The sequence below is a fragment of the Silurus aristotelis genome (genome assembly GCF_946808225.1).
Source record: "Silurus aristotelis genome assembly, chromosome: 22".
Lineage (NCBI taxonomy): Eukaryota > Metazoa > Chordata > Actinopteri > Siluriformes > Siluridae > Silurus > Silurus aristotelis.
In genome coordinates this window covers 13603804-13621413 of record NC_139595.1, presented here as the reverse complement: position 1 = coordinate 13621413, position 17610 = coordinate 13603804, and the positions used below count along the sequence as shown (strand labels likewise).

At 35.4% G+C, this 17610-nt stretch overlaps 1 protein-coding gene across 3 annotated transcripts in view; it reads left to right on the top strand.

The window, feature by feature from the left end:
- The window catches only part of septin4b (septin 4b), a 60924-nt gene that overhangs the window by 9438 nt on the left and 33876 nt on the right, over positions 1-17610 (top strand). The window contains exon 1 of one of the 3 annotated variants that reach the window (XM_083525873.1): positions 15524-15621. The exons of the other annotated variants lie outside the window; for them this stretch is intronic. Within the exon in view, the coding sequence (XP_083381999.1) occupies positions 15619-15621 (3 nt within the window). The 5' untranslated portion in view covers positions 15524-15618. Of the gene's footprint in view, positions 1-15523; positions 15622-17610 lie in introns of those variants that run through there. 3 annotated transcript variants of the gene reach the window in all.

Here is a 17610-nt window from a genome sequence, read left to right as displayed (position 1 = left end):
AGTAATAGGGAGATTTATAAATAAATGACACGGTTGCATAACACTTTGATTTGCACACTTCTCATTTAAATTAGTTCTTGAGCAATAGTAATAATCACCTCTGTCAATGAGGATCATTAAAGACCCCTAGCTCGTCTGGTTGCATGTTGCATTTATGCTTGATTTGGTTTTTATAATTGTTTGTGTGTTATACCAGAGGTTAACTGTGTAAGATCTGGCTCATAAGCACACTGTAACTAACATTCAAGCTTGGAGTTCTGTCTGCCCTCTACATTGATTAGCTTTGTTTATGTACACGAGCACAGCCAAGATGTGCACTGCTTCATTTTCCTTCAACTCCTGGATATCAGCCTGAGTCAAGTCGTCTGTTCTACCACCGTGGTTTTGAGACACGGCAACCCGGAAATGCCTGTGAGTTCATAATGAAGAGCCCCCTGTAAAGACACAATCTATAAATATCTTCCAGCCTGGTTCTCATGGCCCATGGAGATCTTCAGGGTGAAGCTAGCGGGGCATCAATCGTCCATATTATACATTGTAGCTGAGGTCCAAACCTAAGGACAAACAAATGTTTGGTGGGGACTGTGAATGGCAGATGACAGAAGTTTTTGATCAGAGAACTGACAAATCACAAATGTATGAGTAAAATTCTAAATGGTGAGATTGAAATAAAAAAAAATTCACAATGGAAATTCTTTTTTATAGGCCACTGATCTGCATTAAGACACAATGGGGCATCTTTTTATAAGGGAAAATAAAATTAACAAAGGGTGGTGTGATGTCTGAAGATTAATTTCCTACACACTTTTTATCAGTTCATAATTACATGAAGTGGAAGATTTGTAAAACATGTTAGTTTCTGATAGCACTTTTGTTATAGCAGCTGATAAATGGTCATTACTTCATTTCTCTCAAGGAAATAAAAACTAAACAATGAACAACAGTGTTTCATGTTACCAAGAATCCTTAAATTAGAAAGTGCTATGTTTTGAAGCAGTGGTGGAAAACCGACTACCTTTTTAAAAGCACACATCTGGAGAGTTCTTCCAACATTTACTTACAGTAGGTTCCACTATATCAATGACTAATACACTGTACCTTCTAAAAAACAAACAAAAAATATATATTTTTTTGAATCAACCTACTTGCATCTTTTGATCAATCAGATTTGAGAATTCTACAGCACTGTAACATAATATTCAACTTTCTTAGTACTGGTGACATTTGAAAATCTAGTCAATGATTTTTATTTTTATTCAGGAATTAGCTGCCAGTGAAGCAGCCCAAAAGATTGTAAATAGACGGTAAATTAAAAGTTTGAAAAGCACTTCTCAGTTATTAGTTAAGGCAATGCCACAATTCTGATCATTAGATAAAAGTTGTTTTTGCAAAAAATAAACCTAGGCTTAATCAATCCAACTTTGTCCATTTTGCTATTGGTAAGTATTGGCCAATACACAATGCTGAGCCAGTTTTACCATTGTTTATTGACCAAGTTTTCGTTGTATACAAAAAAAAAAAAAAAAAAGATTTAAACCAAAACGATCCATCAATTTATACCATTATTGACTGTAATTTAATACAACGGTTCCCTGGTGGTCTAGTGGTTAGGATGCGGCGTCTCACACGCTGCGACCCGGGTTCGATCCCCGGTCAGGGAACCAACCCCAGCCATTAGGGTTGCACAAGCCTTAGAGCCGGTCCCAAGCCTGGATAAATGGGAAGGGTTGCGTTAGGAAGGGCATCCAGTGTAAAAACGTGCCAAATCAAACATGCAGATGGTCCGGAAGCTGAAAGAAAGTTATTGATTGTAATTTAATACTCTATGTTAAACTGGCTCACAGCTTACAACGCAGATTTAGTAAACAATACATTGAGTTTGTAAACAGTTGGAAGTCTTTCATGACCTTGAATGAATTTATTTAGCCAAACTACTCCACTAAGGAAGCAAGCATTATACCTGCTAGCTTTATACAAATCTATAAAACTTTGTTTTTGCCTAAGCTAAAAATATTTAAAAAAAACAATGTGTGTGTAAACAAAAGGAGAGGTGGAAAATGGTAATGAAGAAAATCCAGCTGCAATGTTAGAAAGATTTAGCATAAGGTTAAGTTTCTGTATAATTACACAGGTTAGCTTTTGTAGCTATATTTGTGTAATCACATTATAAACTGTGATAAATAGCCTTGTTTAATCAAGACGTTTAAAAAGATTTTAGATATGATAATGTTGCAGGTTACAAGGTAGATTACATGGCATGTCCAGAGTCACCTACAGCTGCTATCTGATCATGTGCCTTGAACTGTTCCAGATGTTTCATAAGTGGGTCAGGACAATAAACCCACTAGAAACGAGATGAAAATGTAAACCTATTTCTTATACACTCTAAGAAAAAGGAGGTGTTGAGGGGATTTGGACATTTGTGTACGAAAGTCTTATAGTAATTTATTTGGACATCTTTGGACAGAGGCCTGAAAGTAATGGCTGTGTCAGTCGGATTTGTTCCATCCCTCTGTATTTCCCAAGATTTTATAAAAATGTTTGATTGGAGCCATATTCTCTCTGACTGAACTTAAATCTAACAGTCACTTATATAACAGTGAACTTCCTTTACCCTAGCTAATATAACATATAATATTAAAAAAAAAATTGGTGAACGATCACAAGTTTTTCCTTTGGCTAAATTTAGCTGAGATACTTTGTTGAGGCTTAATATTGTTAGTTGAACTACTCTTTTAAAGTTTCCTGTAGTTAGTCGAGCTACTCTGCTAAAGCTACATTTGCTTAGCTGAGCTACACTACTGAGGCTTTGTTTAGTTAGCTAAGCTACTCTGTTGAGGCTTCATTTAGTAATTCTCTTTCAGTTAATTCCTGGCCCCCCAGCTAACCTGTCTAGCCAGTATTGCTCACTCCATATAGGGTTAATGTATGTACTGAAACATATGAAGGTTCATGTGTGGAATGCAGACACATGCTGTGGAATGAGAGCTGTATGAATGGCCAGGAGCTTAAACTTTAATCCTCTGGGTGTAAGTTGCTTCTCATACACAGCAGTGGTCATGTTTTATTTAGCTGACTCAGACAACCAAAAAGAAAACCAAACATAATCTTAAAAATGGTATTTAAATAAATTCTGGATCAGAAATCTGCTTTCAATTTACTTTTTTATTCAGCAAATTATTTCCCCATTTATGGTGCTATATTTCATATGTGAAACACCCTCTGACACAAGCCAGACACCAAAAAATTTATGATGTTTCTCTTAAAAATATTAAGGTTAATGTTTTCTAGTAGTGTGTAGGTGTTTGTATGAATATTCATTGGAATTGTAGTTTTTAGAAATAGTTTTACATTTTATTCCGTTCTAAATGTTTTTGGAAGTCTTTGTATTTATGAATAACAGACCAATTAATGCTGTCAATACATTTCTATTAGCAAGGTTTTTAGACAAATTAAATAAACCTGTCAACCACAGTTGCTAAACAATGTCTATGGCCTTGTCATCGAGTGTAAATATTTACAGCATGAATGAATGCAAATCAGTCATTGAGGCAAATGAATGCATTGTCCATTAAACCTGTAGTTGTCCAGCTTTCTGAAAGTGTCATCTTTCAGTCTAAATTAGAGGTTAATTTAAGGCTAATAAATACTAATAATTAAAAGCATTTGACATGCTGGAGACATTTTGTTGGTCTGTACAAGGAAACATAAAACCCAGACAGTATTTAATTACACTAATGCATAATTCAGTAGTAAATTGTGTAAAGTCAATGATGTGTGTGTGTGGGTGTCATGTGGGTGTGTCTATGTTTGCCAGTGTGGGTTATATTGCTGGATCCACCATGTGCTTTTCATTGTCAGATCAAAGTTGAGACTCAAGGCCCCCTGTCTTTCTGTCTTGCTAAATTGCCATGTGTGTATATGTTTGTCTGTGTCCCTTTTCTTCCGGGCAAACAGCTCACCCCTTCGGATCGGTTTACACACAGGCACGCCTAGTGCAATTTCCACCTCTGTGCAACAAACACAACACACAAGTGCAGTCGATCTGATTATTCTCGTCTGTCTGTCTGTCTGTCTCTCTCTCTCTCTTTCTCTCTTTTTCTCTTTCTCTCTATCTTTCTTTCTCAGTCATGTATTTGGTGTAAGTCATTTAGGAATGTTCTGCTCTATTTTCTTTGGCTCTATGAACTACCAGTAATTACAGACTGGTGTATATTCACTTCTTTGCATTTGGATAGAATGTTGAAAACATTACTTACATTTTAGTAGGGGTGTAACAGTACCCAAACTTCATGGTTCGGCATGTAACTTTTTTTGTCATGGTTCGGGTTCAATTTCGGTACAATACGGGAAAGAAATGCAAAACACATAATTGCTTTTTGTTTTTAATTAACACAGATATAAAAAAAAAATATATATATATATATATATATATATATATATATATATATATATATATATATATATATATAAAAACAAAATAGAATAAATCACAAAATAGAATAAATCAAATGCAATGCACTTTTTTAATTATATTGTTAGATATAAATAACATTGCGGGGGAGTGGTGGCTCCAGCGGTTAAGGCGCTGGGTTACCGATCGGAAGGTCGGGGGTTCAAGCCCCGCTATCGCCAAGCTGCCACTCTTGGGCCCTTGAGCAAGGCCCTTAACTCTCTATGCTCCAGGGGACCCTTACGAGAAAATAAACCAAGGACCGTGACGTCGGAGCGACGTAGGGCCGCCTTCCCGTGGGCTCACCACCTGCAGGAGGGACCGTAAGGGACCGGTGCTGAAAGGATTGGGCAGCAGTCGAAGGCGGGGGCCATGACAGCCCGATCCCTGGACACGGAGAAGTGTCCGGGGAATCTGCTTAGACTGCTGCCCCCGCGACCCGAATTACGGATAAGCGGGAGAAGATGAAATGAAATGAAATAAATAACATTGCATTAATTTAAAAAAAGAAAATAAGATGTTGAGGTTTTTTGTTGGGAGTGATAAGGATAGACAGGATTAGAAATGAGTTTATTAGAGGGACAAGGTGAGGGAGGTGTGATTGAGATGGTTTGGACATGTGCAGAGGAGGGACATGGGGTATATTGGTAGGAGAATGCTGAGGATTCCAGGAAGGAGGAAAAGAGGAAGGCTAAGGAGTCGGTTTTAATTAATGGGCTTCTCCCAGATATAGAGGACATTTATATTTATATATATATATATATATATATATATTTATATTATATATATATATATATATATATATATATATATATATATATATATATATATATATATATATATATATATATATATATATATATATATATATATATAGTGAGGAAAATAAGTATTTGAACACCCTGCTATTTTGCAAGTTCTCCCACTTAGAAATCATGGAGGGGTCTGAAATTGTCATCGTAGGTGCATGTCCACTGTGAGAGACATAATCTAAAAAAAAAAAAATCCAGAAATCACAATATATGATTTTTAAACTATTTATTTGTATGATACAGCTGCAAATAAGTATTTGAACACCTGTCTATCAGCTAGAATTCTGACGCTCAAAGACCTGTTAGTCTGCCTTTAAAATGTCCACCTCCACTACATTTATTATCCTAAATTAGATGCACCTGTTTGAGGTTGTTAGCTGCATAAAGACACCTGTCCACCCCATACAATCAGTAAGAATCCAACTACTAACATGGCCAAGACCAAAGAGCTGTCCAAAGACACTAGAGACAAAATTGTACACCTCCACAAGGCTGGAAAGGGCTACGGGGAAATTGGCAAGCAGCTTGGTGAAAAAAGGTCCACTGTTGGAGCAATCATTAGAAAATGACCGTCAATCTCCCTCGGACTGGGGCTCCATGCAAGATCTCACCTAGTGGGGTCTCAATGATCCTAAGGAAGGTGAGAAATCAGCCCAGAACTACACGGGAGGAGCTGGTCAATGACCTGAAAAGAGCTGGGACCCTGTACCGAAAAAGTAAGAATAAATATACTGTTACACTCATACTGTTACGCTACATTCCAGCAATTTTATGTTAAATTCCAGTTTATATAGTAAATATAATATAATATATAATATAGTATATGTTTACTTTATACACATATGATTTGTCCACGTAAATGGATAAAACCTGTATGTAAAGTTTAGGCATGGTGAAGGAGCTGTGCATTGTGCAGTTCTACAGTGCTTTGTGGAAATCTTTGTTTTGTGACAGCCTTTAGGTCTGAGGAATTTGTAGTCTCTCAGCAGCATGACTTCTGTTTGAACAGAGGCAGCAGAGGTTTAAGCAGCAGCAGAGGTAAAGGAACAATAGCTGTCGTAGCATACGTGACAGGAACTAGCCTGCTTCACAGATGTCCCTACACTATAAAAACTGTTTTGTGCCATTGTTTGTTAACCAAAAAAATATTTAACTGAAACAGCTGTGTGCTGTTACTAAAAATACATATTAATTACCATTAATTATTTGAAATGAGTAAATAATTAGGTTTTGACTTTGGTTTGAATTTGCAGGGAATGTTAATAGGTGAAAGATTCAAGGCAATTTGAAAAAGCTAATTTAAGATTATACTCGAGATCTAGGTATAAAGCTGAACTGTATAAACCTTTTATGATGTTATCTTGAAATAGGAAGTAATGCCTCATGAGGTTCAATAGAAACACTGAATTTGAAAAGACTCATTTCTGGATCCTTATCTGAAGTGATTTTGTGGTGTAGGCCGCTTTAGAAGATAGCACGCTTCATGGGGCTCACTGCTGATCTCTGATGTATTGTGATCAGGGCTTTTACCGCTGAATCAACAGTGAAGGGACCTGGGGCTGACATGGTGGAAGATCATTTACGTCTTTACAAAAAGAATGCATAATTGATTTGAAGATGGTTGACAGTCTGAAATGTTGAGGCCAGACAAGGCTAGAGTGTCTTCATGGTGTATCACAGTAAAGATATAAGAGCCTTGAGTGGTTTTTGTATCATATCCTAAGTTTTTCTATTTATTTTTTTATTTTTTTAGCCTTTATTTGTCACATACATTTTAGCACAGTAAAATGATTTTCTTGTTTGGAAGCTGGGGTCAGAGCACAGAGTCAGCCATGATACAGCACCCCTAAAGCACAAAGGGTTAAGGGCCTCGCTCAAGAGTTGCAGCTTGTAAACAAATAGTGTTTCTACAGATTTATTTCTTGTTAGTAAAACTTCATGAGCAGTATTACCTTGTGGTCTGTGCCTATAGTTGAATCACAGCTGTGCCATTATTCCAGTCAATCAAACTATTGCTCTATATAGTGAAAATGGCACAAGGAGTTAACACCAGCAGCGTCATTATTACTATATACGGGGCACAGATGGACGTTATTCTTTGCTTGCATAAAAGACGCAGAATCTTTGCTCTCTCTCTCTCCTTTTCTTTCTTTCTCAAATAACTATTTATTACATTTATTCAAATGAATGCAAGCTTAACACACTTTTATCTCTGTGTATGATTTTAAAACAGGCAGAATTTTGGATCTATTGATCTGCATATAAAGTAACGAACAGAAATAAACTTTTTTTAATAAACATTTTGCACTGCAAACATCAATGACGGCTTTAACTACTACTACATGCGTGGCTGTTAATGACCTGTTCTAATCATTTCAATCACATGTTAAAATCATTTCAAGGTGCCTGCAAGTCGAAACTAACTGCTCATCAATTCTGACACATGATGAAATGTATAACAGCTGCACATTCATGATGAACTCTTCAGTAGTAATTGTAGCATAGTAGCTCATTTTTTACTGTCTGTTGGTTGTAATAGAATGAATATCTACAGTTTTATCCTTCATGCACAGCTGAGACAATAGATGTCAACCACATGGACAATCTTGCGCAGTTACAAGACCACAATACCATGTTTTTTATAGGAAACTGAGAAGCTGACACCACCGTAAGCAACGGGAAACAGATTATATTTCAGTTGTAAGTTATTCAGATGTTCAATGACAGCTTGATTTAGCTACGTGACTTATGTTGATGGTTCTACCTTAGGCCCTGTGGAGAGTTGTGGTTACACTTTTAATAGGAACTAGAGCAAGACCACCAAAATAGTCCCTGCAGCAATCTTCAATGAAGACAATGATGAATGTTTGGTTTTAAAGTAAGTGGTTGGAATACATTTATACTGTAAGATGTTTCAGAACGAAGGAATTTCACTTGAACACTACAAAAAAAATGGTAGTGTGACTGTACATTTCATGTTATTTTGCATTTCAAATGAGAATTTTGTATACATTTATAATAAATAAAAATGTATAAACAAGAAATGGATTCACTATAATTTTACAGTAATAAAATAATTTTAAGAATAAAACATTTGTATCTTAGTTTTGTATATGAATGAGATTTTCTTTCTGTAACTGTATTAAATCATACGTAGATGGGATACACAACTATTCTACCATTATTGTTCTCATGATTTGTACAAAGCTGAAAATTCATCTTCGAAATCAAATTAGAGTTATACAACTAAAAAGTGTCGAGGTGAACAGGTCTATGCTAAGGCCCTATTTGTATTACCAGTCCAGGAAAGGCTGTGGATTTAATTTCTCCTAGGAGCTTTAAACTTTTCAGTACTGCATTAGATTATTTTGATTTACTATAGAATGCGAGCTGTATATGTTCTCCTCTGAGCTCAGAAGTTATTTTATGAGCAATCTGCAATAGCCATATGAGGTTCCACATTTCAACTAAAAGAACCTGCAAAGATCTGTTTCCATTATGGAAAGAAAAGCAACACCAGGCACTTAAAAATTATTGTCATTGGCATCAAATGATATCTCAAGACTTGCACCTCTCAAAATAATCCTGGGTTTGGTGGTTCACAGCCCAGTAAGCCACCAAGGTCTGGAGAAGTACTTTTCTTGCCACCCACTTTAGGCAATGACTATTCTGGACATCGTTAATCATGCTCTAAAGGTTTAACAAAATAAGAAAAGATGCACCAATTTAAATGCTGAATTCAGAAGAATTTCAAATGAATGGGAGCAAGATAGTTTGATTTTGTTGAAATCTTGATTAGGTAAGATTTGGTAAATGGGTGGAGTTAAATTTATATGAATGATTGTTATTCTCATTGAGCCTGCCACTGTTTAAACCTAAGTAACACACAAACATTTTCATTCCTAGCCATGACTTACTTTAGTGTAGGCTAGTGTTTATAAAATAATTGGCAAAATTGCAAACAAAATTCTATAAGGCAGTGTTTGTAATACACTTACAACACAGAGACAATGGTATAAACAATTATTTTTGATAATTTCTACATACATTTTGATGTTATTTGAAGTAATACATGAAATTAAAAATATTGATTATTATTACAAGTGGTCAGTAAAGAATCATTCATAATACTAAAGCTACGCACTTATCTGATTACCCAGCATGCATGCTAATACCGAGTGTGAATGGGTCCTGAAGCCTGGAGAACCCACACTTCCCACCAAACAAATGAGAACAAACCCTCTTTAAAAACAATTCCCATTCACTGTGGTTAGTAAGGAGAGGAAACCCAGTATGTAAGTCTTTCAGAGTAAAAGGTTCCTGAATAGCAAGTTGCTATGCAGTTTTTTTTTGTTTGTGACTGAACTGAGGCTTGATTTTTAGGCTGGTGGCAGTCTGTAAGAGTAGACAGGCCTGTTGTCTTGCATTTAAATGAAAGTCTATTTTCCTCTAAGGTAATTCATATTATATAAGCTTTATATGTGATTTATACCAAGAGGGTTTAAAACGAAATGTCATTTCATCTCGGGAATGGTCTCAATTCTCTCCTTGGGGCTTTGAATGACTTTGACTATGGCTCCACTCGAAAATCATCTAAGGGGAACCTCAACTTTGAGCAGTTAAACGTGTGTGTGTGTGTATATATATATATATATATAATATACACTGTATATATAAAAAAAAAAAGCTAGAGACATTCAATTTTACAGGATGACTTTGGATGCGCTATAATACAATTTTGTATTCACTTAGTGAGCTCGAAAATCTGGTTTACATGCTTTGGAGAGGAAGATCTTGAGTGGCCTTTTATAGAGCTCTAAACTCATCCCTACTGAACACCTTTTCGATGAATTGGAACGCTGACTGCACCCCAGGCCTGAATGGAACACTGAATGTGAACTGTGCCACCTACATCATCTGGAGCAGTTCAGAATTAATATTTGTCTAATAACATGACAAAAACATAAAATTTTTATAAAATACAACCTACTCACCAGAGATGCATATTCATAATTTGCAACGCTCCTCAGAGGCTGGAAGCCAGTGGTATTCACTGGTCTGGATGTGGCAAACAAACCCTTTCCGGGGCTGAGACAACCTGGCTAGCTTCGGGGTTGGCCAATCTCTCTTCACGATGTTTAGCTTATCTTGAATATGTATTTTTAAGTATGTCTAAGACCAAATCAGTTTATCTTCCTCCGTAGGCATAAAAAAAGTCTAACTCAGATGTATTATTGTGTGAAGCACGCTACAGACGTGTTTTGCTAGTCGAACTTAGCTGTAACAGTTTCCCTCTGACCAACCAATCAGAGGATGGAAAAATGCTGACGCTATTCTGTGCCAGCTAGCTGGTGCTGTGAGGCGAATTTGAAATCTGAATGGTTAGAGAAACGGACCCATTGCTAATATTCTCTATGGTAAAATGGCCAGCAGTACAGACTTTGAAGGCTCTGGGCAGATTAGATTCACATGGCAGCACATAGAGGCTGAAATCTGATTGGACAAAAAAAAATCTAACATTCACATACAAGTACTGGAAGCAGTGCAGCCAAGAGAAACACTACAAAATAAAGAGAATAAACTGTTGGGAATAAATTAATACAATTTCATGGAACAAATATTAGAATTTAGGTTGTAAATGTAGGTCAGTGTTTCTGATAGTGTTTAGGCCAGCAGAGAAGGCTTTGCTGGCCCTAATCACCTGCCGCTGGTATTTACAGTACTGTGAAAATGTATTTGCTAAGTATTTTTTGCGTTCTTGTCATACGTCAATCATTCAGATCATCAAGCATATTTTAATATGAAACAATTATAATCCAAATAAAAACAAAGTGTTTAAATGATGATTTCATTTATTATTGGAAAAAAGCTGTCTTAACCTCCATGGCCCCTTTTGAAAAAACTAAGAATGTGCCAGTAGTTCAACATACAGATTGTTTTTTATCTGAACTTTTGAAAAATCTTTTGTAAATAATGTAATAAATGTGTAATTTATCAGGAGTAAAAAAACTTTCTTAAAACAAAACTGAAAAAAGACAAAACTCAAATATAATTTTCTTTTCATATCTCAATACAATTTGGGCAGAACGTAACATTAACTTCCTCCAGCCTCAAATACCAGCTCAGAAATAAAACACTGTACACAATCCACCGTTTGTGAATCAGCAGATTACTGTATCTTTCACTTAATCACTGACTCGTCTACGTAAAAAAATAGCCAGATGCTATAGGCTTTAACATATGCATGATTTCCCCTTTTGTTATTCGCATCACTTTAATACACAATTCTCTTTTTTTTTTTTTATCGTGTTCATCCTATGCATGAATAGCCTTTTTTTGTCACCCCTGACTATTAATCAGCTCACTTCTAAATAAGAACTTATCAAATTAAATATGAGCCACAATCACTGATGCATTCCTCAATTCTTAGCTTTTATATAGTTTAAATGTGGAATATGGATCAGCTGCAAACTGTTATGATTAAAAAAGGAAGGTAAATTTAATAACTGAAGAACCTAGGGTAACTTCTTCTAAAATGGTCCTTTTAAATACTTAATTATTATTATTTGAATACTACATTAATGCACACGTTGCAATACAATATTGTTTCAACTATAACTTGCACAGGTAGTTATATAGTGTGTGCTGCATTTCTCCAGTGTAAGAAATAGTTCTTCTCAAACTTCAAGAAAGAAAAAACATTTAATAGCTGCTTAATTGTAAATAATTTGAATAACAAATTACCGTAGTACTTTAATTTAAAAAACTTAATAAAAGGGTATAATTAATTTTCTTTTTACAGTAGTAACAATACAAATACTTTAAACAAATAAAAATTATGCTCTCTTTCTTCATTGAATAAATCATTGCAAGTTTGCTCACAAATAAGTGGTATTGGAAGAGTAAAAGTTTGGATGTGCAGTTCTTAAAAATGTACATCACACTTCGATTGCTTGCAGTATGCACTTATAGTGAAGGACAGAAAGTTCGATGAGCGTGTTGACAGACTCGCTTCTAACCTTTAGAGTAGCTAATTATTGAACAGTATGACTCCATGTCCTGTTAAAATGTCACTCAGTATTAGAAGGTCAACCACACTTTTTATGTATATAAGTATACATAAAAATGTATACTTATATAAAAATGTATACTTATATACTTATGCACACTGTATATTAAGCTTCTAATTTACAAATAATCTGTATATATATATATATATATATATATATATATATATATATATATATATATATATATATATATATATATAATTTATATTTGTTACAACCTTATTCTTTTTTTTTTTTCATTTTATTTCTTTAAATTTATTTTTTTTGTAATTGTGTATAGTTTTGTACCTGACATAAAAATTTTATTAAAAGAACAGTTAATGCTATACAATTGCTTAGTCAGTGTTTTGTGTTTTGGGCTTTGATAAAGCAAGATGCTAATTTCAGAGATTTAATTTCTGGTAAAATTATTTCGGTTTCCTGTGAAGAGCTGTTGGGGTTTTGACACTATAAACGAAGTATGTTGCTCAGCCATCACAAAAACGCATGAATAAAATTGTTGAATTTATTTATTAAAACTTTTGTTGCTAATAAGTCATCCTTGGCTGCATTATATTTTTTGTAATGCAGTATATGATTAAACTTTTTTGTAAACAGGCATTTCGGGATAAAGATTTGTTTATTTAGCTCTAAAGCCCTACGCATTATTAATTGCATAACTCATTTTCTAGTTGAATAAATGCAAGCATGCTTGAATGGGTGAATCAAACCACTGACTCAACATAATGCTTGTCAGTTAAACTAACATGTCTCATTAATGTGTGAGTACTGTCCATTTGGTATTATATTTCTACAAATATTTATTGTGATTTTTATTACAAAACAATTTATTATAATTGTGATGTATGACTGCTTTCCAAATGTATGTTTTTTTTTTTATCTTTTGTATGTTGTTAAAGCCTAATTGGAAATCAGTTCCTGCAACACTGACCACTCAAACAAACAAACAAAAAATTTGGGTCCTGATGATGCAATGAAAACAGAATTACCGTATTTTTCGGACTAAAAGCCGCTACTTTTTTCCCACGTTTTGAACTCCGAGGCTTAAACAACGAAGCAGCTTATTTATTAATTTTTCCTGGGTTTTTCCCGGTTTCCCAAACTTCAAGCCAAAAAACTGAACCCTATTACATTAGACCGATGAAATTTCCAAACGGAAACGAAAAAACGCACCTCACCTGTGTTCTAAACTGCACGGCTTCAGGAGAAAAAAAGTTTTTCTTAAACACACGACGATGTCAAAAGATAAACTCTCAAGAGAAATTGATGTGAAAGGAAGGAGGAAGACAGTGAACAATGACTTTCTTGGTAGGCTACTGTTTAGATACAAGCCACTATAACGCGTTGAGTCTGGGTCAAGGGAGAGCTCACTAACTGTTGCAACAGAAGAGAGAGCTCACTAACAGTTGCAACAGAAATCATATAAGCACAGACAGGTTTCCAAAACTCGTGCTTTTTTATATTTCTTGGCATAAGCGTTACGGGTTAGTCAAAGAAACTTAGAATTGAGTAACAGAAAATAATAAGGAAAACAGAAAATAATAATTTCACACATGCAGTTATAGCGGAAAAATGCGGCGCCAGGCTATTCCTAAAATAACGCTATGCTTCTAAAGGAAGCGCAACATATTTCACCCGTTACACCATGTAACAGACACTGTCTTTCATTAAAGCCTGTGTAAAGTTCATTAGTTTCAATGTAGACACCTGCGGCTTATCGACAGGTGCGGCTTATTTATGTTTAAAATAAAAATCTTTGTCAACTTCAGTGGGTGCGGCTTATATATGGGTGTGCTTTATAGTCCGGAAATTACTGTATATGAGCTGTTTAGTTGGAAAAAGCTTGTATACTTCTTACTTCTTGTTTCTTTTGCCTGTTAATCACAGTGTGATGCAGCATGAGCAGCAGTTTTGCGTGGAAAAAGTGCTAACATTAGTTATGGGGAGATTGAATCATTTTACTCATTTGGCTCTTTGAATTTTGTTCAGCGAAATGGGCAAATCGTTATTCGGCACTTTGACTCTCACGTGACAAATAAATGAAAAACTTGGACCAGAAGGTTCCTGTACAGGGCCTATTGCTGTTTTCATGCTACAAATAAAGGATGATGTGCATACATGGTCAAAATAGAATCAATTAATCACTCTCTGAGAGAATTTGTTTATCCTGTGTCATGTAAAAGATCAGTTTAATGACCCATCCATTTCAAATAATCAGTAGCTCGTGTTGATTATGTACTGATCTCAGAGCTCAGTCATTGTGTTTATGTAAAAATGTTCTCGGAACAACCTGAAATTCTGACAGAATGAATTATATTGCAAACATTATGGAGAACAATGGGTTTTTAGAGCTAAAATGCTAGAAGCAGAGGAACCACTTATAAAAATTAAAATATATATTTGAAATCGGTGCTCAAATCCTTTTTTATTTGTTCATGAAATTAGATTAATCACATCTTCCCTCATTGCTATAACATTGAAAGAGCATGTATTCTCGTGTTTTTTTTTTTTTTTTTTTTTTTTTTTTTTTAATGAATGAATGACACGGCAGGATGAGGCTCTGATATGGAAATCTCATTCATGAAGACCTGTGACCAATGTAACCCACTAACTGATTTAATTTTAATTATATTGGGTTATTTAGGAGGAAAACTTGGAGAGTGTTTGCAAATTGAATATATATTTATATATGTTCATGAACCCTAGAATTTGCAAATGTGTTAAAAAAAAAATTGTTTGTTTATGAGAAATATAATCAATGTAATGTTTTTAATGTTAATAAATACATTTTTAATAAAATGTTAGTATTTTTTCAGCTATCTAATTATGTGAAATGGGCAATCTGTCTTTTATTTTAATCCTCAAGTGGAAAAAGGTACAAGAAGAACCCTGTTATTAAAAACATTAACTGGCACGTATCAGGAACCATACTTCCTCCATGAGGCTTTATGGTGTTTGGTCTCCTCCTAGACAGCTTCATCTCCACCTTCCTTATCCTGCAGCTGGTATTTCCTGAAGACGATTGCACTCGTACTGAATGACTAGATTGCTTTCCTTCTGCCCTGAGATTTTAAGCATTCTGCCATTCTTTCTCCATCCCTTTTAATCCTTCTTTCTCTATTTCAAAATTTTTACATCTGTACCAAACGTGCCTGCGTTTCGCATTGCAAATCCTCCGGTGCGTGTGTGTGAGTGAGTGAGCCTCTTTCTCTCCTCTGGGGTCATTTTTGCCCGCCGCTGATTGTGCATGTGCGAGTGTGTGTGAGCATCAGAAGTCTGCGCCATGGTAAGTGGCTAATACATACGTGTGCAATAGCATTCAGCTTTGGCTAGATTGTTGATAAACCGCAGAATTAGATTTGTCTATGTGTAACAATTAATCATGATCAAATGTTTGCTTAGCAGGATCTAGCTTTTGGAATAAGTCTAAGCTAGTTGATCATAGTGTGCATGTTTGCAGGCAGACATTCTGCCCTCATGTCACAGGTGGTAATATATACAAGAGTCAACAATCACTCCAGGGCTCAGCATGGGCTTTATTAGCCCTGCAGTTTCACGCAGGCGTGTGCACGCTTTTGCAAGGGGAAAAAGCTAAAGTCAGCACTGCAGATGTTACACAGATGTGCATGGCTGCTTGCATGCCTACGTGTGTAATATGCCTATCAGTTACAAACTACGGGCTTCCTGCAAATACAGGATTTTGCAGTGCACACAACAGTATTGTCATTAGGGCTGATGAAAGATGTAACCATTCTGCATCAATAATAAAAAAATAAATAAAAAAAACAATTTTTTACAATTATTTTTATTTAGCCTATCATTTCACACCTTACATTTCATTTCTGCCATTTTAGGGTTGTTGTATCTATTATTGGTTTTGCAATTTTTACTGCCCTAATGCACTCCACCAAACACAGAACGTTTTGAACAAGCAGCAGTTTTTGGGAATGAGTCCTCATTATACTGCCTTGTAGCTATGTTAGCTAGATACACTATATAGACAAAGGTTTGTGGACACCTGACCATATGTGATTATATGACACCTGATTATAAGATTCATATGTGCTTTTTGAAAATCCCACTTCACATTTAGTCCCCATTTGCAGTTATAAGATCCTCCACTCTTCTTGATAGATGTTCCACTACATTTTGAAGTGTACTTGTGGAGATTTGTGCTCATTCACCCACAAGGGCTTTAGTAAATCAGGTGTTGGAGGTCTGGGGTGCAGTCAACATTCCAGTTCATCCCAAAGGTGTTCAATAGGGTTGGGGTCAGAGATCTATAGCAGGATACTCAAATTCTTCCACTCCAACCCACGTAAACCATATCATCATGGGAGTTGCTTTGTGCACAGGGGCACTGTCATCCTGGAGCAGGTTTTGAGGAAAAACTTGAATGCTACCACATTCAAAGACCTTCTAAACAATTGTTTGCCCCTGGCTTTGTAGTAATAGTTAAGAGAAGAACCACATAATTGCTGGAAAAGCCAGTTGTTCCAATACTTTGTTCATATAGTGTAGTTTTTTTTACAGGATGAATCTGAAGTGTTTCTCAGCAGAAAGTGCTTTTCTAAATTAAATATTATTGACCCTTGCTGTAAAGGCAAAGAGGTTTTTCTTCTCTTGGTTGTTGCTGTTACAAAATTAGCTGTTTTGTGTATTTTTGGATATGGTGCCAAAAAAAAAAAAAAAAAAAAAAAACATCTAGCAAAAAGCTTCAAGCAGAATTAGCTTGTTGATGAGAGAGGGCAAATGAGAATGGACGAAATCTTTAAACCTGAAAGCAATTCAAATAACCACTCTTAACAACTTTGGTGAGCCAAAAACCATGTTAGATTGTAGAATCCTGAAAAAGATTACCTTATGAAGCTAGTCAAACTATGCAAAAGCTATCTGCAGGCATCCGAATTAAAATTAGCACGCCATGTGTTAGCATGATAGTAAAGATTTGCTAATATTTTTCACATGGTTTTGTTAGTTAAGTGCTACAAAGATTTAAAGCTAAAAATGAAATGTGTAGGTTTTGTTAAATGTTATAACCTTAACAAAACATCAGGAATGTTATCTTGACATCAGCCTAGATCCAAGTGCTCTACCTTGAGGCACCAGAAATAAAAGCAAGATCATACTTGCAAAGACTTGATGTTTCTCAAGGCTTTAGAAAAAGAGAAAAAAGTTTTTTTTCCCAATCTCACTGACACTATCGTTGTAGTTTGCAGTAAGTTGGTGTTTGTCAGCTCCATGGTTTCTTCCTTTCACATCTCAGGATGGTTCC